The sequence below is a fragment of the Scyliorhinus canicula genome, chromosome 16, assembly GCF_902713615.1.
Source record: "Scyliorhinus canicula chromosome 16, sScyCan1.1, whole genome shotgun sequence".
Classification (NCBI taxonomy): Eukaryota; Metazoa; Chordata; class Chondrichthyes; order Carcharhiniformes; family Scyliorhinidae; genus Scyliorhinus; species Scyliorhinus canicula.
Window position 1 is genome coordinate 47,139,022 of NC_052161.1, and position 24,734 is coordinate 47,163,755.

General features: G+C 43.1%; 1 protein-coding gene across 2 annotated transcripts in view; it reads left to right on the forward strand.

Annotated features, from left to right (window-relative positions):
- Positions 1 to 7,367: 7,367 nt before the first annotated feature.
- Positions 7,368 to 24,734, forward strand: part of dpysl4 (dihydropyrimidinase like 4) — a 40,932-nt gene continuing 23,565 nt past the window's right edge. Inside the window, exons 1-5 of one of the 2 annotated variants that reach the window (XM_038821326.1) lie at positions 7,368 to 7,854; positions 18,387 to 18,475; positions 22,186 to 22,370; positions 23,425 to 23,595; positions 24,601 to 24,662. In XM_038821326.1, the coding sequence (XP_038677254.1) occupies positions 7,483 to 7,854; positions 18,387 to 18,475; positions 22,186 to 22,370; positions 23,425 to 23,595; positions 24,601 to 24,662 (879 nt within the window). In that variant the 5' untranslated portion in view covers positions 7,368 to 7,482. Of the gene's footprint in view, positions 7,855 to 9,375; positions 9,714 to 18,386; positions 18,476 to 22,185; positions 22,371 to 23,424; positions 23,596 to 24,600; positions 24,663 to 24,734 lie in introns of those variants that run through there. The other variant, XM_038821327.1, reaches the window with a different exon arrangement.

Consider the following 24,734-nt stretch of genomic DNA (forward strand, 5'->3'; position numbering starts at 1 on the left):
CAGCACAAAAATAGTAAATGGGTAGGAAGAGAAAGGGGTAGGGCCAATTAGAGAGCAAAATGAAGATCTACACATGGAGAAAGAGGGCATGGCTGAGGTACAAAATGAATACTTTGCAAATGTCTTTACCAAAAAGGAAGAAGTGAAAAAGGAGGCAGTTGAGATACTGGATGGACTAAAAATTGATAAAGTGGAGGTATTCAAAAGGTTGATAAGATACAAAATTGGTAAGTCACCAGGACAGGATGTGATAAATCTGAAAATGCTGAGAGAAGTAAGTGTGAAAGCTACACAGGCGCTGGCCATGGTTTTCAAACTATCCCTAGATATGAGGGTGGTGCCAAAGGACTAGAGAATCGCTAAGGTGCAGGGATAAACTCAGTAACCTTGGGCCAGTCAATTTAACCTTAGTAGTGGGAAAGCTTTTAGAAATGACAATCCTGGACAAACTTAATGTTCCATGAACACATGTGGATTAATTTACGAAGGCCAGCACAGATTTGTTAAAGGGAAGTCATATTTAATTAACTTGATTGAGTTTTTTCTTATGGATTTGATGAAGGTAATGCATAGTATAGTGCAGTACATAGACCTCCAACAGTGTTGGTGAAGTGCCACATAATAGTATTGTGATCCCAGACCAGACTCCAACAGTAACTTGAGTACTGGACAGAAATCCCAATATTTTATTATAATTTTGAAAGACTGTGAGGAAGGACCTTGATCCAGGAGCGATTTCATGCAAAAACTGGGGTATGGTATATTAAAACAAATTTATTGCAAACAGAGTATTAAAATATCTTTACCATCACAAAATATTTTTTTTTACAATTACCCCTTAAACAATGATAATCAATACAGTGACACAATGACCCTTAACTGCTATCACTATTTCCACTTAAATATCTCAGGTCAACTTCCACTTTTAAATACAATTAGCAGAGCCAGGCATTCTTGCTTCATGGATGTTCTTTGAGACTGTTTTAAGAGATAGACCTGAATCCTGTCAGAACAATGCAGGGTCTCTAGCTGAAGTCTTCAGAAACTGTCTTCATGGTTTGACTTCCAGCAACCAACTAACTGAACTGCTTGGAAAGATGATGTGGCGATGCTGGCGTTGGACTAGGGTGAGCACAGTAAGAAGTCTTACAACACCAGGTTAAAGTCCAACAGGTTTTTTTCAAATCACTAGCTTTCGGAGGACTGCTCCTTCCTCAGGTGAATGAAGAGGTATGTTCCAGAAACATATATATAGACAAAGTCAAAGATGCAGGACAATTTTGACTGCATCTTGAATGCGAGCATTTGCAGGTAATTAAGTCTTTACAGATCCAGAGAGAGGGGTCACCCCAGGTTAAAGAGGTGTGAATTGTCTCAAGCCAGGAGAGTTGGTAGGATTTCGCAAGTCCAGGCCAGGTGGTGGGGGATGAATGTAATGCGACATGAATCCAAGGTCCCGGTTGAGGCCGTACTCATGTGTGCGGAACTTGGCTATAAGTTTCTGCTTGGCAATTTTGCGTTGTCACGAGTCCTGAAGGCCGCCTTGGAGAACGCTTACCCGGAGATCAGAGGCTGAATGCCCTTGACTGTTGAAGTGCCCCCCAACTGGAAGGGAACATTCCTGCCTGGCAATTGTTGCACGATGTCCATTCATCCATTGTCGCAGCGTCTGCATGGTCTCGCCAATGTACCATGCTTTGGGACATCCTTTCCTGCAGCGTATGAGGTAGACAACGTTGGCCGAGTCACACGAGTATACCTGGTAGGTGGTGTTCTCACGGGTAATGGTGGTACCCATGTCGATGATCTGGCACCTGCTGCAGAGATTGCCATGGCAGGGTTGTTTGGTGTCGTGGTCACTGTTCTGAAGGCTGAGTAGTTGGCTGCAAACAATGGTTTGTTTGAGGTTGCGCGGTTGTTTGAAGGAAAGTAGTGGGGGTGTGGGGATGACCTTGGCAAGATGTTCATCTTCATCGATGACGTGTTGAAGACTGCGAAGAAGATGTTGTAGTTTCTCTGCTCCGGGGAAGTACTGAACGATGAAGGGTACTATGTCAGGAAAAAGATAATATTGTGGAGGAGAATGCTGAGACCCAGGCTATTAGAATAGATGGCATTGAGGTACGTAGGGAAGAAGTGTTGGCAATTCTGGACAAGGTGAAAATAGATAAGTCCCCGGGGCCTGATGGGATTTATCCTAGGATTCTCTGGGAAGCCAGGGAAGAGATTGCTGAGCCTTTGGCTTTGATTTTTAGGTCATCATTGGCTACAGGAATAGTGCCAGAGGACTGGAGGATAGCAAATGTGGTCCCTTTGTTCAAGAAGGGGAGTAGAGATAACCCCGGTAACTATAGGCCGGTGAACCTAACGTCTGTGGTGGGTAAAGTCTTGGAGAGGATTATAAAAGATACAATTTATAATCATCTAGATAGGAATAATATGATTAGGGATAGTCAGCATGGTTTTGTGAAGGGTAGGTCATGCCTCACAAACCTTATCGAGTTCTTTGAGAAGGTGACTGAACAGGTAGACGAGGGTAGAGCAGTTGATGTGGTGTATATGGATTTCAGTAAAGCGTTTGATAAGGTTCCCCACGGTCAGCTATTGTAGAAAATACGGAGGCTGGGGATTGAGGGTGATTTAGAGATGTGGATCAGAAATTGGCTAGTTGAAAGAAGACAGAGAGTTGTAGTTGATGGGAAATGTTCAGAATGGAGTTCAGTTACGAGTGGCGTACCACAAGGATCTGTTCTGGGGCCGTTGCTGTTTGTCATTTTTATAAATGACCTAGAGGAGGGCGCAGAAGGATGGGTGAGTAAATTTGCAGACCACACTAAAGTCGGTGGAGTTGTAGACAGTGCGGAAGGATGTTGCAGGTTACAGAGGGACATAGATAAGCTGCAGAGCTGGGCTGAGAGATGGCATATTGAGTTTAATGTGGAGAAGTGTGAGGTGATTCACTTTGGAAAGAATAACAGGAATGCGGAATATTTGGCTAATGGTAAAATTCTTGGTAGTGTGGATGAGCAGAGGGATCTCGGTGTCCATGTACATAGATCCCTGAAAGTTGCCACCCAGGTTGATAGGGTTGTGAAGACGGCCTATGGTGTGTTGGCCTTTATTGGTAGAGGGATTGAGTTCCGGAGCCATGAGGTCATGTTGCAGTTGTACAAAACTCTAGTACGGCCGCATTTGGAGTATTGCGTACAGTTCTGGTCGCCTCATTATAGGAAGGACGTGGAAGCTTTGGAACAGGTGCAGAGGAGATTTACCAGGATGTTGCCTGGTATGGAGGGAAAATCTTATGAGGAAAGGCTGATGGACTTGAGGTTGTTTTCGTTAGAGAGAAGAAGGTTAAGAGGTGACTTAATAGAGGCATACAAAATGATCAGAGGGTTAGATAGGGTGGACAGCGAGAGCCTTCTCCCGCGGATGGAGGTGGCTAGCACGAGGGGACATAGCCTTAAATTGAGGGGTAACAGATATAGGACAGAGGTCAGAGGTGGGTTTTTTACGCAAAGAGTGGTGAGGCTGTGGAATGCCCTACCTGCAACAGTAGTGAACTCGCCAACATTGAGGGCATTTAAAAGTTTATTGGATAAGCATATGGATGATAAGGGCATAGTGTAGGTTAGATGGCCTTTAGTTTTTTTCCATGCCGGTGCAACATCGAGGGCCGAAGGGCCTGTACTGCGCTGTATCGTTCTATGTTCTATGTCGGTTGTGTCCCGTGTTTGTCTTCTGAGAAGGTCCGTGGGTTTTTTTGCTGTGGTGCGTTGGAACTGTCGATCGATGAGTCGAGCGCCATATCCCGTTTGTACGAGGGCATCTTTCAGCGTCTGTAGATGTCTGTTACGCTCCTCCTCGTCTGAGCAGATCCTGTGTATACGGAGGGCTTGTCCATAGGGGATGGCTTCTTTAATGTGTTTAGGGTGGAAGCTGGAGAAGTGGAGCATCGTGAGGTTATCTGTGGGCTTGTGGTAAAGCGAAGTGCTACAGTGACCGTCCTTGAAGGAGATGAGTGTGTCCAAGAATGCAACCGATTTTGGAGAGTAGTCCATGGTGAGCCTGATGGTTGGAATGAAACTTATTGATGCCAATGTGTAGTTGTTTCAGTGATTCTTCACTGTGGGTCCAAAGGAAAAAAATGTAATCGATGTATCTGGTGTATAACGTCGGAAAGAAACCTTGGCTTGGAAAGAAACTGCGAGTCTGTCTACAGATAGATCTTTAACTGAACTGTACAAAAAGCAGATGCTTGACTTCTGTTCACATCCCAATCTAAAACTAAACTGCTTTTCTGCAAAATGCCATGTACTCTAGCTCCTTCCATTAGTTACATCATCTTATCCAGCTGAAACATATCTTTAATGAACTACTCCACAGGGATCCCTCTTAATCCAAACAAAAATCCATTAGCCCAAGATTTTACGATGCTTTAATGCACATCTGGCTCTGAAAACATCCAGCTGTCTTGCAAACCAGAATTTTTAAAAACACCACTGCAGCAGTCATACATACACTAAACCAGACGTTTAACCATTACTGCACCAAACACATATAGTACAACATATCTGAAATTCCTACATTCATCACAATAGGCTTGCTATAAAAGTTAAAGTCCATGAACTAAAAATGTCAATGGCAGTATGGATACAAAGTTGGCTGAGTGACAGTGCTGGGCTTGTTTTCTTTGGGCTGGAGGTCAATATCCAGTGGGGTTCCCCAGGGATCAGTACTAGGGGCATTAATTCTCTTGATATATAATAACAACTCCCAGACTTGAGTGTTCAGGTATAATTTCAAAATTTGAAGCTGACACAAAACTTGGAACTGCTGTGGTGTAAGGAGAATAGTCATGAAATTCAAGGGAACATACAAAAGCTGATGGAATGGGCAGACATACAGCAGATAGCATTTAATTCAGAGAATTGCAAAATTATACATTTTGACAGAGAGAATGAGAAAAGGCAATATAAAATAAAGGACACATTTCGAAAGGGGGTACAGGAATGGAGAGACCTTGAGAATATATGTGAACAGGTAGTTGAAGGTTGCAGGACAGATTGAGAAAGCTGCTAAGAAGGCACATGGGATCCTGGGCTTTGTAAAAAGAGGTGTAGAGCACAAAAGCTAGAAAGTTATGGTGAACCTCTATAAAACACTGGCTTGGCCACAACTAGAGTATTGCATCCAATTCCGGGCAAAGCACTTTAGGAAGGATGCAAAAGCTTGATAGAGGATGCAGGAAAGATATACAAGAGTGATTTCAGGGATGGGGGCTTCAGGTACATGGGCAGATTGGAGAAGATAGAGTTGTTCTCCTTTCGAGGCTATTTGATAGAAGTGTTCAAAATCACGAGAGATCGAAACAGAATGGATGGGGAGAAAATGTTCCAAAAGACCAAGAACTGGAGGACATAAATACAAGGTGCTGATGCAAGGGGCTGTTTAGCACACTGGGCTAAATCACTGGCTTTGAAAGCAGACCAAGCAGGCCAGCAGCACGGTTCGATTCCCGTAACAGCCTCCCCAAATAGGCGCCGGAATGTGGCGACTAGGGGCTTTTCACAGTAACTTCATTGAAGTCTACTCGTGACAATAAGTGATTTTCAATTTCAATTTTTCAAATGAGCCAACAGCGACATGAAGAAAAATGTTTTTATTCAGTGAGTGCTTAGGATCTTGAATGTACTGCCTGAGCATGTGCTGGAGTCAGACTCAACTGTGGCTTTCAAAAGAGAATTAGACATATTATGTGAGAGGGAGAAAATACAGGGCTATGGGGAGAAGCGGACCTCGCCAAATTGCCCCTGCAGAAAACTGGTATAGAAATGATAGCCCAAAATAACCTCCTTTTGTTCATCTCCATTCTCCGATTCTGAAGGTGTTCAACATCATGAAGGATTTTCACAAACAAGGAAAAAGTATTTACAGTGACAGAAGCATCATTACCCAGAGGACACAGATTTGAGGTAATTTGCATAAAAAAGCTCGGTGACATAAAGAAAAAGAAGTCGCAAGGGGCTGTTGCCATCTGAGAATATGTTCTCCCGTGTCTGCATGGGTTTCCTCCGGGTGCTCCATTTCCCTCCAACAAGTCCCGAAAGATGTGCTTATTAGGTGAATTGGACATTTGAATTCTCCCTCCGTGTACCCGAAAAGACGCTGTAGTGTGGCGCCTAGGGGCTTTTCACAGTAATCTAATTGCAGTGTAAATGTAAGCCGACCTGTGACACTAATAAAGATTATTATTATTAAAAGATGATGGAAGGACGAGCAGAGATGAATTTAATATCCAAGTTATTCATGAAGCTCCTTAACCTATATTTTTTTGATTTGTTGGTTATCTTTGGATTAGCTTCCCCTTTCTAGATGTACCTTCTGCTATGTTCTTTTGTCTTAAGGGACAATTTCCATAATTACTTCATTTTAGTCTGTCTTCATTTAAACAAATCAACAGAGCCATCAAAAGCAAAGTGAATGGTCAACTTTTGAAAGATTTGACTGATGAATGATTTCTTCCTGAATGATTGTGACAGACGCGCTCAAAAGGGTCGCAAAATATTAATTGTTGGAAACTAGCCAAATTGTCGCCAGTACTTCTACGCACATCACAGACGCGTTCCAAATAGTTTTGCCTTTTGAATGGTGTTGACACTGAAACCGGATGACCAGCATCGACATTGCACTCGCAACATCATGTGTGCCCTTTGCACGGAGACCATTCACAAAATCACATCAGCTTTGGTCCCGGAGCTTTGGAGTTGATTTTGATTTGTGTTGGAATGAATTGCCAGTTAATCCATTCACCATCTAAACGGGGAACTCCGATTAACAACCACTGATATCCATGGTGAAAAAGGAATGGGGGGGGGGGGGGGGGGGGGGTAATGGGATGAGTGTAGTTTCAGTAATGGGGGATGTGGGATAAAGCCATAGAAGATCATACAATCCAATAAATAGACCTGGGAGAACATCGACATAACTTCCATGATTTGAAGATGAAAGTTATCAACCTTAAACTGTGGTCCAGCAAAGATGTAATTTGTGATTAAAGCATTTCCCTCCAAAAATAACTTTTAATTCAACTGACGTCTTGTAACTTCGATCATTTGGTGCCACATATTCATGTGTGAATTCAGTGATTGTGGGCACGTGCTTGCCACTCAATGGCTATATTTTATGACCAGCTCTGAAGGGAAACTGTCATTCCCATCAGCACCACAGTGTCTGAACAGCTCCGTATTCTTGGCTTTTAGGGGGGGGGGGGGGGGGGCGATGCTCTTCCTCGTTAAACGGTGAAGTGATGCACACAAGGTGGGGTCGAGGCACATGCGACTGGAGCTCCTCGCTTCCGCGTCACCTCTGGTCTGATGCAGAAACTAACTCCAGAGAGAAATAGGCAGTGAGACTCTGCACTCCACAGTTCGTTCAGCCCCGTCCACTCGATCCACTCCCTCTTCCCAGCTGCCACAGGCCATGGCAGACAAGCAACCCAACGCTGCTGTGGAGGAGGGGGACCTGCCCGTTTATTTAGCCAAGCTAGGAAGCAGCAGCCCCAAGCCCCGCCAGAAGTACGGGGGGATGTTCTGCAACGTGGAGGGCGCCTACGAAAATAAAACCATCGACTTCGACTCGCTGAGTGTTGGCAGGAGAAGCGCCCGGAGTCTGAGCAGGAACGATGGGAGTCAGGTTTCCATGGAGTCTGACGGATTGAGTGAGACCGGGAGTGATATCAGTGAGCTGTCCAGCTCCTGTGAGCCTGGAGTTCGGGGTGAGAGCGGGTTTGAGCCGCTGGACCAGTCACCGAGGGTTCAGGGAGCAGGGCTTCTGCACGACCCGCACACTCAGGTAAAAGTCTGCACTGCTAGTATATCGGGCAATGTTTCAAATATGCGAGAGCTACTATGTATTCATTTAATTACTGAACTTGGTTGAACTGGAATAGGCAAGCCTGCAAAAAATCAATATGGGAATGTGCGGTTACACAGGTTAGAACTGATTGGGGGGGGGGGGGGGGGGGGGCGGTTAATCTTAACCTGACCAGGTCCTGTTATAAGTGTGTGTGAATATATTGTCAGAACAATGAAGTCGCTCATCAAGGCACATTATCCCTTGCAATAAGTTGTTTTTTAATTGATACGCTGGGAAACGATTAGCTGCCCCACGTGTTTGCGTTTTTATCACTAACCAAAGTTAATGTCCACACGTTAACAGTGTCTCAAGCTGTCTTTCTGTCTGGTTTACTATTGGTGGGGGCTGGTTGGCTCTGATGGTTTACAGGAGGACCGGCTGCCTGTGGCCCCTCGCTTGGAGCAGAGCGCCGTTCAACTTTCCCTGAAACTTCTGCTTTATTCTGCAGCGAGCTCAGGGGCTTTCACAGGAGTTCCGAACTTTAATTGGCTCCATTACACCACGGCAGCATGTGTTCCCCCTGAAATATTGGCAGGGTACCGCTATTCGATGGGGGGGAGGGGAGGGGGGGGGGGAGGGGGGGGAGAATGAGACAATAGGGAGAGAATCCATCTCCACGTGTATGTCTGACTGAATCCCACCTATTATGTAGTCTTCATTCCCGGATCAAGGACTATGGGCGTCGGTTACTAAAAGAGCCCCGAAAGGGGTTTTGTATCAATGCATCTTTAGTGATTATCCGGTTTGTAAAATAAAATAAAGGAAATCCGGAGCTGTCCCACATAAATATATTTTCCATCAATGATGATGGGGGGGGGAGGGGTTTACTCGCGGATCTGATATGAGATCGGGAGGGTTTGGTTAACGATCCCAAAGGATAATGAGCTAATACAGATGCTCCCTGAGTGATTACACTGGGAAACCACAAAGATGGTTTAAAAGAAATCTGATCGCCAAAACACTCATGGACTTAAAAGGGTTAATTGCTCAGTAAATAATCCCATGTGTCATACGATAAAACAGTGCACTTACATTTAAATCTTAGGAATGACTTAGATTTTATATATATATCCTCGATTGCTGTCTATACAGGGGCTGTCGGGGTAACATTACATTAAATGGATTTGTATGAAGGAATTTTTCCCTATGAAGATATATAGGCCGACTTAAATGCACGCTGTGTTTAAAATGAATGTATTGCTTTATGTACATTCTGAGCAGCGGCAGTAGTGACTGCGAAGGGAAGCCTGGTCAAATTAATAGGGAATAACTGCAGCCTTGTTTCACGCCCCCCCCCCCCCCCCCCCCAAAGCTGTGATGCTGCTGGATGCAGAGAGAGGGAGGGAGCTTGAATGCTAATCAGGCAGATGGTCTATGAGCTTGCTTGGGGGGGGGGGGGGGGGTGGTGGTGGTTTCGTCGAGGCGGTGCCAGTCTGTGCTGCGAAGCTTCGGCATCCTCCCCCCGCGAACAAGCACCATTTTCAGCACCACAAGGAGAAAGACGAGAGATTAGAAGCCCTCTCGCCGGCACCACCACACCCCCCATCCTCCCCAACTGCCCGCCCCCTTCCACAACATCACCCAAACGCCCTCCTCCTTTCCTCCTCCCCACCCACCCACCACACAACCTCTCCGACCGTTCATCATCAGACAGGAAAAACCCCAAAATTTACACAAAAAAAACCCCTCAGCAGCCGAGAGCGATTCTTCTCGCGTTTCGTGGTCCGCATTAGAAGCGGTTCGAGGTCAGAAACATGTTGTCGTACCAAGGCAAGAAAAACATCCCTCGGATCACGGTAAGCATTGAAGCATGAGTGCAGTGACAGGGCTGCTCGAGGGCCCGGGCTCACATTCCCGTCTCCCAGTCCTTTGTGGCGGGAGAGCCCCTCAGCCAGGCTCCTGATGGCCACTCGCGGTTTCCCCCCTCCCCAATCCAGCACCAGATGATGCCCCCTCTCTCTCCTTATTATCCTCCATCTGAAAATGGCGACTTTGTAAAGAGCAATGGGCTGGGGGGTGGGGGGAAGGAGGAGGATGGAAAATGGGACTTTGAACAAAAAAGAGTGCGTTTGTGGGCAGCGACCGTCGTTTTTTAAAAATTAAAATCTCCTTCCCAGTTATGAATTTCAATCTGAATTGACTCAGAAACTGGGAGCCGCCCATTTCCCCAGCCTGACTCAAACCGGGTCAACTTGCTCCCCTGTTGTCCAGCAATTTTGTCGCAGTGATTTCATAAAAATCCTCAGCGCCGCCCCACACTCCCTCCAGTGGATTTTCCTTTCCGCTGTTGCTTTAATATTCCCCGGTCTGTTATTCCCACTCAGTCGCGCTCGCGCCAAATAAAGGACCGGGCGGCGAGTCCCTCGATTGTCCGAGGCGGGTGTCTGGCCTCTCTGTTTTTGTTTTAAACTGCATCTGGATGATTCACATTTTTGTTCCAAATAAAGGTGACCCACAAAAAAAAACAACATGGGGAGAGAATGGAGCTGCGGGCATGCGCACTCGCTAACCATTCATCCTTTGTGTTCGGTGGGCTTTGCTGCAAAAACTGGGCGTCGTTGCTGCTTTGAAGGGAAGACCCCCTGTCATTGAGCATGATCACCAGTTCCAGAGACCATGCTGACCAGGATTGCCGGGTACTTCAACTGATCAAATGCAAATCTAACATCTGCAAATCACAAGGACAGTACTCAGCACCCCCTCCCTCCACCCATCCGCATCTTTTCGTCCTTGCCCTGTTGGAAATGTTAAGGTGATGTAAGAATAGAAGGGGGGGGGGGGGGAGGATCTATATAATTACTCCTGCTTCCCCCCCCCCCCCCCCCCAATATTTTCACTTATTGAAAATGCCAATTTGGTTGGGGCCAGAACAGAAGATGATCTGAACACTATTCTGCTCTTATCTTTAAAACAGGAGCCATTTTCCTCTTGAATGTGGCAAGGAGGGGAGTTGGCCCACCTCGGCTTATTAAAGGCTGCTTGTGTTCCAAAGCAGTTCCACTTGCATAGTGGCTTTAACGTAAGAGGCATCAAAACGTAATCCACATGGGGTGGATTAGAGAATAAATTGACGCTGAGCACGAGTTCGAACAGATGACTAAGGGCGTAGTCCTGGAATCCAGTTTTGAACGTGGAGCAAGGCAGTGACAGTTGTGAAAAGAATCACAGGGTGCCAGGGGTATGGTGACAAAGATTTTTAATCAGTTAGAAGGGTGAGTGGGAAGGGCCCACGCGTACACTCATGTCAGCGACAAAACATTTGAGGGTGTGAATTACATTGTAGGTTTGCAAGTGATTTCAAAGTTAGGGCAGCGGGAGTCCATAGGGGAGTTTGTAAAATAAAAAGGCAATTGCAAAACAGCACACTGTCTGGAGAGCCAATGGCAGTTGGCAAATATACATGATTGTGGCTTACTGTAGGATAGGTTAGTGTTAATGGTAGAGTTGCAGTTTATATAAGGTGGAGCTAGGGCAAAGAACGCATGGAATGTCGACAAAGTTGAGCTTTCAAATGGACGACAGTCTAAGTGGCACTGGTGCTGACAGACCAGTAATATTACAGAAATGGAAATTGATTTTCTTCATGATGAATGCAAAGTTTGAAGCTCAGCTCAAGTCAAACAGAACAATTAGTTTGTGCATCAGGCTGAGTCAGAGTGAAGAGCAGTAGAAGGGGTTGACAAGGGGATAGAGTTAGGACAGAAGCAAGATAACTTTATCTTGCAGGTGTAAAGCTTAACAAATTTCTGGTTCATCTACGACTTAATTTCAGCCGAGAAGTCAGCTAGCATTGTAGCAAGGGGAGTTAAAACTGGGTATCATAAGTAGGTATGGACACTGACCTCCGTACTTGTCCATAATGTCCTAGTGGAGAAATATGCAGGTAAGAAATAGGAGTGAATTAAGGACAACTCTGGAGAATATTGATGGTGAGTATTTGAGATCAAGATGATAAGTCATTGCAGAAATATGCTAGCAACATTCGGAAAGGTAGGAGCAGAAGCCCGTGAGTGTGATACTACAGGGATGCACAAGACATCTGTATGAAATGGTCAATTGTAGCAAAGACCACATTGAAATTGAGGCAGACACTGAGGAAGAATGTTGCAGAAATAATTTCACTAGGAACAGACCTAGGGAGTGGACAGGGTAGAAGTATAACTGAAAAAAAAATCAAACAGTGGGAGAGGTTAGAACAGAGAGAGGTGATAATAACCCATTAGAGAATTTTAAAGAACAGTGAAGTGAGAAGTAGGACTGCCATTGGAGATGGTGGAGGGGCATTGTAAGTGAGTAGAGGAAATAAGGGATGACAACACCATTTTGGAATCTGAGGAAAGTAGCACTGATGGAGAAAGGATAGCTTCCAATGTAAGAGAATTTGTACTTGGGAAAGATAATTGAGTGGTCTGGATTGGGTCGGGGAACAGGGTTTGGCGAGGAGATCAGTCTGGTGAGAATTGGAGGGAGAATGGAAGTACAAAGATCGCAGGTAGAGTGGGATGGGGAAGAGGAGGAAGCCATTGAGGTAGCCAAACAGGTAGCCTCAAGTTTGAGCTCAAGAAGTACATGAACTTGGTTTTAGAGGTAAGGATGAAGAAATCAGGGAAAGGAGTGAATGGAGATATTTTGTCCGGAGAGCAGATTTTTGGGATTGACCTTGCTCTGCATGATAATCCTGGAGTAGTAAAAGGATTGCTGCAGTGAGTGGAAGGTGATATTGCCAACCACCAGAAAGACATTGACATCACTCAGTCTGAAGCTGGCAGTATGTTTTTCAGATGCATTGCCCATTTAAGAAGTGGGTGGGGAGCTGGGATGTTGAAAGGGGAAATTTGGGGAAGATACAGCTTCTACCAGGACTCATGACAAATCTTAGCAATTTTGATAGTGGCACACAATGTAGCCACTTACAAAATGGACAGATCCATTAAAAACCTGTGCTGTGATGGCTTATGTGGGGGGTGTGGAATTATAAATTGAAAAGTTATGGGTGGATGGGTGCCTGCACCTTTTCAGTAAAACTTGTCTTTTTTATTCATTCTTGGGATGTGGGCATTGCTGGCTGGGCCAGCATTTGTTGCCATCCTTAATTGCCCTTGAACTGAGTGGCCTTGCTAGGCCATTTCAGTGGGGACAGTTAAGAGTCAACCTTATTGCTGTGTGTCTGGAGTCACATGCAAGCCAGACCGGATAAGAATGCAAGATTTCCTTCTCTGAAGGATGTCAGTGAACCCAATGGGTTTTTACGACTTACAGCAATGGTTTCATAGTCATCATTAGATTTTTAATGCCAGATTTTTAATTAATTCAAATTTCACCTTCTGCCATGGTGGGATTCGACTCGGGCACTCCAGAGAATTACTCTGGGTCTCAGGATTACTAGACCAGTGACAATACCACTACACCACCATCGGTAACATTGTGGATAGCACAAATGCTTCACAGCGCCAGGGTCCCAGGTTCGATTCCCTGCTGGGTCACAGTCCTGTGTGGAGTCTACACGTTCTCCCCGTGTGTGCGTGGGTTTCCTCCGGGTGCTCCAGTTTCCTCCCACAGTCCAAAGATGTGCAGGTTAGGTGGATTGGCCATGATAAAATGCCCTCAGGGTCCAAATTGCCCCTTAGTGTTAGGTGGGGTTTCTGGGTTATGGGGATAGGGTGGAGGTATGGGCTTGGGTAGGGTGCTCTTTCCAAGAGCCAGTGCAGACTCGATGGGCCGAATGGCATCCTTCTGCACTGTAAATTCTATGAAACATCTTTCCAGCACATTAAAACTAGAAGACACCATGAAAATAGGGCAGCACGGTAGCATTGTGGATAGCACAATCGCTTCACAGCTCCAGGGTCCCAGGTTCGATTCTGGCTTGGGTCACTGTCTGTGCGGAGTCTGCACATCCTCCCCGTGTGTGCGTGGGTTTGCTCTGGTTTCCTCCCACAGTCCAAAGATGTGCAGGTTAGGTGGATTGGCCATGATAAATTGCCCTTAGTGTCCAAAATTGCCCTTAGTGTTGGGTGGGGTTACTGGGTTTTGGGGTAATGGGGATGGGGTGGAGGTGTTGACCTTGGGTAGGGTGCTCTTTCCAAGAGCCGGTGCAGACTCGATGGGCCGAATGGCCTCCTTCTGCACTGTAAAATCTATGAAATATATTTACTATGCCTCCAAGAGCTTTTGGGAACAATTTGGCTCACACATAATCCATTTACTTAGAGTTAAAATTGGGCCCACAAACATTGCAGCAAAGTGCCGAGCAGCAATCCTTCTATGGCCTCACTCAAGTGGGTGGCTCAGTTGTACCGGAAAAGGGGCAGGCACCCAGCCCCCCATAACTCTTCAGTAATCTTAACCCTGAGATTTTGGATAGGGACATCCAGTCCTCCATAGATCTGTCCCACAAAGCTTCTGCGGGAATTTCTCCCTTATTTTCTTATTACAATCCATCCTCTGCAAAACTACTTGGCTGGACTTCATGCCTCTTCCCTTCCAAGCAACATTGACCATTTCTTGTCTAAACACCACACAAATACTATAAGGTATGATTTGAATACTCCAATGTGGCAGATTTTGTTCACAGTGAAACTAGGGCAACACATTAATTGTACATACATACCATTAGTGCTAAACCATTACTATCTGTGGAAAATAAACAAGCTATTGCATTTCAGACTTTCTACAAATTTATTGAACAGAACTGTAAAGATAATTTCTTGTCAGAATTTTGTCGCATTGTACCTAAACATCATGTAGCCATGATTATAATACCTATGCATTACTGTAGCCATGGAAAACAAAGCTATATATAATTCCTTGATAACTACTTATTTTAAAGCAAGTTGAATGTTTCACAATTTTCATTAAGAGTTTGAATATTCATGTGATTAATAAACCTATTTTTAAATTCACATACAACTCTATTATTTTCATAAGAAGTACTGAAAAAAAGTATTCTCATTGGCACACATTGGATTGACACAGATTCAAAAGAATCTGAAATGTATTAACTTTTTTTCTTGTGGTAAGCCTTGTGTACACTGAAAACCAGAAATAACAGAAGAAGATCAGTTACTTGGACATAGCTGACAAAATTGTGTTAAGAATTCTATAGAATTAAACCTGGCTGTCTCATGGCTTGGTGATTAAATTTCTGCCAGAGATGGACCAGGAAGAGGCCAGGTTTGATTCTTGGCTGTGCCGTGTTAATTGACCTTAACCAACAGAGGTTCTGGCTGATATTTCTCCCATAGTCAATATCATTAAAAAAGATGATTTTCTTGTGTATCTGAGTGTTGTTTGTGGTACTTTGCTTTGCACATATTAGCTGCGGCATTTCCTTATGTTACAACAATAACCAGTTCAAAGAAACCACTTAATTGGCTGTGAAGGACTCTGGGACATAGTGAGAGCTGATACATAAATTCAATGATGTGGAGATGCCGGCGTTGGACTGGGGTGGGCACAGTAAGAAGCCTAACAGCACCAGGTTAAAGTCCAACAGGTTTGTTTCGAATCATTAGCTTTCGGAGCGCAGCTCCTTCATTAGGTGACTCGCATGATGAAGGAGCTGCACTCCGAAAGCTAACAATTCAAAACAAACCCGTTGGACTTTAATCTGGTGTTGCAAGACTTCTTACATAAATTCAAGTTCTCTTTGCTTTAATGAGGCAGAATGAGGATACAACTGTATTAGGTGTCACTAGTCTAAGGGAGAGCTGGTTGCGGGGGGGGGGGGGGGGGGGGGGGGAATCAGTAGCTGGAGACACCTATTAGATAAGTACGTATGTTGGGGCAGAAAAGCACAGGAGTCGATTTTGGTGCCCTTCATGCCACCAACGCCTACAATTTAGTATCATGTACGAAGGCAGATTTTTCAACACCTTGCCCATGATCATTAAGGACAAAGGTTCGTAAATGTACTCTTTAAAAAAAGGCCACTTGGACAAGGGGCAGTTATGTTGTTGCATCCTTGCAGCAATATTCCAATTTGAATCGCTGCCATCAAAGGAGGAGAGGTAAAAGTAGGAATTAGTCAGTTGTAATACTTTTCTGTTAAATTGTTCAGTTGATGACAGCAAGTCAGTATCTCAATCCAGCTCCAGTCAATGTTATTGCTACACGAGTATCTTGAAATTCTTAGTGAGTTAGGTATCAGAAACAGATACCAATAACAGTTTAACACTTCATGCATCAGCCCCAATTTCTCTATTATTCAAATCAAAGCAGCATGGGAGTCCACAAGTGAGGGCCAACTCCACCAGACTTGAAACCTGTAACACAATATTGACACAAATTGGATTCCAAGCCTTAGATTTTACAATGGGGAAGTCCCATTTATTGCAGTATAAAGTGGATATATCCAGTTGAAATTCAAATTTACTGCTTGTAAATCTCCCACTATGTGTGAAGTGGTGCAGGAGGCAATCAGTAGAGCAATGCCACATCACACAGCCTTCACCTGGGACAATTAGCACCCACCTGTCAATCTTGCAATGGCAGATTAAACAGGTTATAATACCTTCACTTACTTGAGAACCAATGCTTACAGAGGTTTAAATTCACCAGGGAAACAACAGAGTCATGCGACATCCGATTTGAAAATTTACAGCCAGATTTTGCCACAGGCACAGCATTGTTATATGTCCAGATGATCTGCCACTGGAAAAGTCACAAATATCAACCAATGAGCAGTGGATAGACGATAAATGTATGAAGCAACTCGCAGATGCATTTTTTGTGTGTTCATCACAATAGTCTTTCATTTAGACAATAGATGACTCTGAAAATGTAGAGAGATACCTGGAAGAGGGGGGGGGGGGGGGCGAAGGCTGCATATGGTCCTATATGTTCCATGACACAAGATACAATACCACTGCATGAATTGTAAAGGTTTCCACTCTGCTCATCTGTAACCATCAGCACCATGAGGTAAGTATACACTTATTTCACCAAGAAATGCAACTACTGTCTCTTTTAAGATTGTATCCTGAAAAACAATTAATTGGGTACCTGCTGGGAATCCCTCCGCAACCGTTGCATCCTTGTAGTTTCCCATTATACCAGCTAAGTTAAGGCAATGAGGCACATCTCTCCACTACAGACCTGGGTGAGTAGACCATTGATATGCTGGAGAGATATTTCGAGTGCCTGGCTGTATCCAGCAGGTCCCTCAAATCTTTCTCACCAGTTTCTATGGTTGTTGCTGTCTGTTGTATGTTGCACCAACTTTGCCCTTCAAAGAGGCATAATCTCTTCAACCAAAAATATGCTCTTTACATTAACAGCCATCTCTAGATAAACCTAAGCCCTCCGTACAAATGCTTTCAGCTACAGTGCTTTCACATTTTGAAAAAAGACCTCACAAACCTGCTACTTGTACCAAAGTGATAACATTTGAACCTATATTTTGCCAGGAATGCTGGCTGCACAGGTAACAATTGTCAAGGAACCAATGTAATCTTCAAGAATTGTTCATGAGGATCAGTCGGAGCCTCTTGAGATTGAAGTGGTTACTGCCTTGCAAGAGCTAAATCCTCAATTACATTTGTTGCAGCATCTCTGCAATTACCTGTGCATGCATTAAAGAAGCTGGTAGAACAGTCTGGATATGTACACATCCTGAGCAACAGCATAATCACTTGGACAAAAACAGAAAATGCTGGACTATCTCAGCAGGTCTAACAGCATATTGTGGACAGAGAAGGGAGCAATGTTTCGAGCCTGGATGATTGACTCGAAATGTTAGCTGCCTTCTCTCTCCACAGATGCTGTCAGACCTGCTGAGATTGTCCAGTATTTTTTTTTTTTGTTTCAGATTCCAACATCCGCAATAATTTCCTTTCATTTTAGCAGAATCACTCGCATTTCTATTCCATTCTTCATGGCTGGCTGTTACCACAGATTCAGAAGAAATGTAAAAATCATTTATCAAATTGTATAATTGAAATGCTGTCTGAGTCTAGCACATTGCCCCCACTACCAACAGGCATTCCTATTTTCCCGCACTGCAATAATATTGATTTTGGGAAATATACCACATTTGGGATATATTCCAATGCCTGCCATGACTTCCAGTGGAAATCCATGGAAATGGTGGTGCATGGGGAGCTAGTACAACAGATTCTTGCCCCATTTCCCATTATCAACTATCCATGAAAAGATCAACAGAAAAAGAAAGATTAAAAAAGTTAAACACGCAACCCAGAAATTGTACATCAAGAATAGATTTATTCCCTTTTTTCTCTTCCTATTTTAAGAGACAATTCTTCATGGATATGATATTCATAGTGATATTACCATTTAGTTCTAAGACATAAATAGGAATATTAAAGGGATGCTAGGTAATATGCTTATTCAAATAATCTGTATAATGAGAATTATATGTATAATATCAAAGCTTTCAGAAGTCTTGCTTCATTGTCTAGCATTGAAATAAGCACATTTTATCTGTCTAATTGTTTAAATATTTATTCCAGAGTGATCGCTTACTTATTAAAGGAGGGAAAATAGTTAATGATGACCAGTCCTTTTTTGCTGATATTTACTTGGAAGATGGGATTATAAAGTAAGTGTGTGGATATTTCTTACACATTATTCCTGAATATGAAACAGCAGATTGGGTGATTTGTAAATGTGTATGGCATCCTGAATTTTTAATTGCTTCAGATGGAGATAGCCTCCCATCATGAGATTTTTGCTTGCAGCTCAGTTAGGTTTTTAGCATTCTTAGTTCCAAAATGAGCATGGCTAGCGTAAAAAATAAAAATTACCCAGTTTTAATCCAACAGGATCTCTTATGGTCTCAGAATCTCTTCTATGTCGGCAATTTTTTTTCTCAGCTTATGGTTCTCTCAATGGGATTGCCAATTTGAGGATACTCTGTGCCATATAATAGACAGCTTTCTGCATCTGAAATTATTGGGAACTGTGTTGACATAGCTCAGACGTACTTAACGTGGGACTCTTAGTCTGAGCTTTTAGTCCTCGGACTCTAAGATTAGTTCAAACCTGGCAGTGAATGAGAAGTTTACTAATTGCACCATTCAGCTCCCAAACAAAACTACTTACATTTTTGAGCAGCTACATGAAATTATAACGTTAATAATGAAATATACCTAGTTTGCATCTACAGCGGAATATCTGTACAGGTTATGTTTTCTTCCTGAATGACATGTGGTCATTTCTGTAACACAAATAAGCACAGAATTTCAGTTTGCCCACCAATATAACCTGTGCATCAGTTGGTGCTGATATTCTCTGATCATCCTTTAATGTTTCCCAAGAAATATAACAGACCCGTTAATCCCAAAGTCATGCCGCTCTGGCAACCAATGCAAATGAAGGAGAGATGAAATATTTGTAATCATGAGTGCCTTAAATAGCCAAATAACTGAGCAGTTTTAAAAACCTATGTTGCGTTTGTATCACTGGTTTATAATTCCAAAGAACACTCTGAGCATGAATTAAAAAGTTACGCCCTTCAACCTCTCAGACCAGTCAATTCAAACTTCATCAGCATTGCAGTGGGGTAGCATAATGGGAGGTCAGGCTTTTACCCACAATGTTCAGCTTTGTTAGACAAATTGGCTGCAGATGACTGAAGCTAAACTACAATTGACCAAAATATTTCAAGACCTAGGAAGTCAAATAGTTGAAAGTCTGTTTACTTGAAGGGTGAAATATTACCACCACTGTTCAGATGCACAATGATCTCCTTTATTGTAAATGTACTTAGTATCTTTCACTCAGTAGGTTATTTATTTTGATTCCGCAAAACACAACCTCAAAGTGGTTTAGAACAAACTTAATTGGGTTGTATGCTTAAAAGATAAGGGGTTACCTCTTGAAGACTAACAAAGATCCTGTGTGGCCACATTGATCTTATACTTGAATGAGGGTTTAATCAGTCTAATGGCTTTCTTGATTTCAACATTTTAGTCATTTTCTCTTTTTTCCATTTTCTGCAGCCAGTATGTTCACTGACAAACCTCGGTACATCCATCCAGCTTGCTGCTTTTATGTTGTAGGAACTTTCTGATTTTCACAATTAGTGTGAGGTCACGTTTTTATTGTTATTATTCTCAACTTTATAAAAGTCAGGAGAACCTTCTTAACACACCATTTTTCACAGCCTAGTGTTGCCTTTAATGAGCTGTGATTGTGTCACTAAGACCTTCTTCTTTAACTAATTTGATCCCTCCTGTTATAATAGCTTGCTTGTTTCCTCTTGAATTTCCCCCCAGAGTTTGGAGCATGTTTGCAATTCCTGACATTAAAAGATTTGCAGCAGTGAGAAATGACTTGGTACTTTATCACATTCGCTATTACAGCGGAAAAGAGCCAGCTGCTTCCATTGAAATGCTTCATTAGTCAAGTAGGGATAAGTAAGGGTCTCCATGATCTAGATTGGCTTTTTGCAGCAAACATTTGCTACCATCAATATGTGCTCTGCTTGGTCATTAGATTACACACAATTATGTTTATGCTTAAAGCCCTGACACGTTGCAAATTTCTGAAACTCCAATGCCAAGGATAGGAGACTAATTTCATTGCATTTTCTATCTGTTCTGCCATGATGAGAAAAATGTGTAAAGGCTTGTAAGCCTAATTTTTCAGTCAGCATTGTTTAATATCAATGTTAACCCATTCATTTTAAGTGAGTTAACACTGCAGTTAAAGTAGCATCAGAGTTAATGAAGAACCAAAGATAATAATGACTGACGGTGGCGGTCTTGTGGCACAGCGGGTAAATGTCTATGTCACTCAACCAGGTGCTCTCTCAAGATAGCCAAGGAAAGTATGTTTGCAACGTGGCCAAACAGGTTGATTGTCAACCTGAAGTCCTTCCTATGCATCTCTGGTGGGTGGTAAGAACAAGTAAGTCTTTTCATAAGCCAGCCTACAGAAGGCAATGGCAAACACTGCCTTGCCAAGCATAACCTAGTCTAACACATGTGACTCCATGGTTACCAATGCTCTTTTGGGGACATTGTAACTGAAGGAAGAGAGAGAATAACTTGTTACTGGAATTTTCTCTGCTGTACTAACGAAAAAAGAAAAGTCTCAGGAAGAGAGGGTTCCTAAAGCCACATCCACACCTCCAGGGATCTTGTTCACTCCTGCCCTCATCCTAGAATAGAATTAGATTGGCTGCACACCACATGTAAATGACAGTTGGTTGGGAATCCATCCGCCTTCCCACCTCCCATCTCAGCTACCATTAAAGACCATCGGGAGAGGAGTGACGCTACACTTTAGAATAGGGGCAGAATGTGCGCTAGAAGCTGTATAGGAGGCATAATGCACCTGTACACCCCCACACACATCTTTTGAAAAGGACTGGGGTAACCTGAGGTCTAAAAGAAAACATGAGAGAAGACCCTCATGGTGATAATTTACCCTTTTTAAAAATGGTTCCTCTCCTGCTGACACTGCAGTGGATAACCTAATGTTCAGTTATGAAAACAGTGCACCATATTGATGTCTTGAATCACTGCAGTAAACAGGAGTCCCATAGCAGCATGCCTTACTTGGCTGGCAAATTGCTGCAGGCTCCTTAAGTGCTGCAGAAATTCCACTGGAAGACTGCCCTCAAGAACTATGAATCCCCAACCCAGGAAGATAGGACAGGGTTAGGGGGACGAGTGGAAAACCTTGTTTTCAGTTCCCAGTATCCTGCTGTTGAGTACATTCAAAATTGTGCACCTAACAATTTAGTGTAATTATATCATTTTTGTTCTATCAAGTATGAACAAATCCAAATCATCTTTGGAACCTGACTTGTCGGACCATAAAATGGTAACGGCTCTTTTGCCTTGGAACTCTCCTGGCTGTTTTTTCTATTTGGTTCTCCATTGAATCAGTCTCAGCTAAGTATGTGGGGTGGCAAAACTCTTAGGACACATGAAAACAAAAAGAGGATTCACTGGTGCTACGTTCATACATGGATTCATACAAGTTGACATAATTTTTAATAGGTAAGATTTTAAAAGGTGAAAAAGACCACATGCTAAAGTTTTGGCAAAAAATGAAACAAAGCACCCCAGAAGATAAAAAATGAAAATGACAATTTACACAGGAGCAGGAATATATGTCGTTAATGGAAGGTGAGGAAGATTAAAAGTATTAGGACTTGGATGTTGCAAATCAAATTATTTTTTGAGGATGGCCGTGCTTATTTTGCATGTATAAATGCTGCCCAGCGAGTCTTTGTAATATTCTTCTGCTGCAGCATGGTCAATAATCTCTCTAACACTCTGTGTAATGACTTCTCAGGCAACTTGGAGATAACCTCATTGTCCCTGGAGGTATAAAGATAATTGAGGCCAATGGGCAGATGGTCATACCTGGTGGAATAGATGTCCACACTCATCTGCAAATGCCATGCATGGGCATGACCACTGCTGATGACTTCTACCAAGGAACCAAAGCAGCGCTGGCAGGGGGAACCACAATGATAAGTAAGAAACAAATTATTTTCTCCTCATTTCAACTGGTTAGGTTTTTAAAAAAAGTATGGAATTAAACGATATTGGAGAACTTTATTTTAACCTGAGCTCCTTTAAATAATTTTATCGTATTCTCAGTCCATTCACTGATGACAAGAAAGTGATTACTAATAATTCAAGAAATGGAAAAGAAAAATGTAATTGTGTATTTCAAGAGAATGTGAAAGTCGCCACAGTCCAAGAGAGCCATAAGCTGCTCTCCCTTTAAGAGAGAGAGCTGACCGGTGGTGATTTGACCTGATGGTCTCCACACCTCAGTTGAGGAACAAGGTTCAGAAGGTGGGGTAATGTTAGCTGGTACAGGAATTTAACCTGTTGGCATCACTCTCCATCACAAACCAGCTGTCCAGCCAACTGAGCTAACAGACCTCCCTTTGTAATAGTGCACGGAGGTAACTAATGGCTGTATCGTGGCTAAGATTCATCCTTTTGAATGCCTTGTTGAAATTGCTTGCCCTTTCAATTAATCGTAATCCCAGGGGATTGATTGTAACTTGTCAGAATTGGGTTCAATGTGACATAATAGCCTCAAAGTGGGATGGGTAGAGTTACCATCACATAAACATTGACACTTCAGCCTTTTTAGGGAGACGACTTCTATTTGGCTCAAGAACCTTTCTGTTTCAGGTGGCAGGTCACTTTTCAGCATTCAGATCTGGAGCCTTTTGGGACAGAAGTGGCCAGAGTGTGCTCACCCACTCCAGTGGTGAACATCACAAAGGAGCCTCTTCCACTACTACATCCCTTTCCCCCGCCTACCCCATTTGACTGAGCTGTATCAGAGCAGATAGGATGGTCAGCACAACATCATCCACAGTCCTGTAGATGTTTATGGTATGGACAACCCCAATCTCCCTGACAAAACAGGTCTTTTATAGGGATGCAATACATTCACAAGAAAAGATAATGAGGAAATACAGGAAACAAAAAATGATGCGACTAAGACACGGTGAATCAAAAAATTCAAATTAACTGCATATATTTATATCTTTGCTATCTAACATAGTGGATCATGTCCTTTCGGAGCCTGAACCTGGATCAAGCCTTATTTCGGCCTATGAGCAGTGGAGAGAATGGGCTGACAGCAAGTCGTGTTGTGATTATTCTTTACATATCGACATTACACGTTGGCATGAGGCTCTGCGTGAAGAAATGGAAACCTTGGTCAAGGACAAAGGTAAATCTCAAAATTTCCGCCACTTCCTGATGGAGACTAATCTGATTGTCCCTGAAATGGTATTGCTTCTGAAATGCAATTCACTGGAACACGCAGATACACTTGGATGCTGATTTGACAAACTTTTCATAGGTTGCATTTTTCTGATAGTCTGTGGGATCTAAACCACTTTGTCATTTCCAGACCACCACAACAATGGTAATAAATATACGTAAAGCTAAATGTTTTCAGTATCTGCAAGCGCAATGTGATAATGGACAGTTCATCTGTTTTAATAATGATGATTGAGGGATAAATATTGAACATTGGGATCTTTGCATCCATCTGCAAGTGCAATGAAACCCAGAGTTCAATGTCACATCTGGAAGGCAGTACCTCCAACAGTATAGCACTTTCCTGGAGCTAGGTTTTTGTGCTTACATCTCTGGAGATGGACTTGAACTTACAACTTGCTAACTCAGAGACAGGAGTGTTACCAACTGAGTCACGGGGACGATTTTCCAAACTGTGTTGGGAACCTAACACACAGATGAATTTGGATCCCAACCTCATGCCTCAACTGCATTACTCTCACGGTGCTATTTTTCAAAGTAAGTGCCCTCATTGGTGGATTGGCCATGCTAAATTGCCCCTTAATTTGAAAAAATAATAATTGGGTATTCTAAATTTTAAAAACGAATTGGGGTCCCAATGGCGCTGGTTCCTAAACAAGCTTAAATAGGAGTTAATTTGGATGTAAGTGGGTTCCCCATTTCCATTACTAGTCCTTTGAAAATTTCAAACTATCCTGAAATTGTTGGGATCCTGAGATGACCTCTGGGACTGCCGTTTTGAAACTGTCCCCATACTGTCCTGGACTCATTAGAAAATCCGGCCCTTGAATAATAGAAGCAGTGTCGTAAAATGTGTTAAGTGATGAAATATTGATATCAAATACGATAGCCTCTTCTAACTTGCAGAACACTGCACAGTGTACAGCATTTTCATTGTTTTTTGTTTGACTAGGGGTGAACTCCTTTCTTGTATTCATGGCCTACAAAGACCAATATCAGTGTAGCGACGCACAGGTAACACTCTTCAGAGAAAATGAAACTATTAGCACCAACATCTGTTTCTGCTCAGCTAAGGATGCTTCTTGC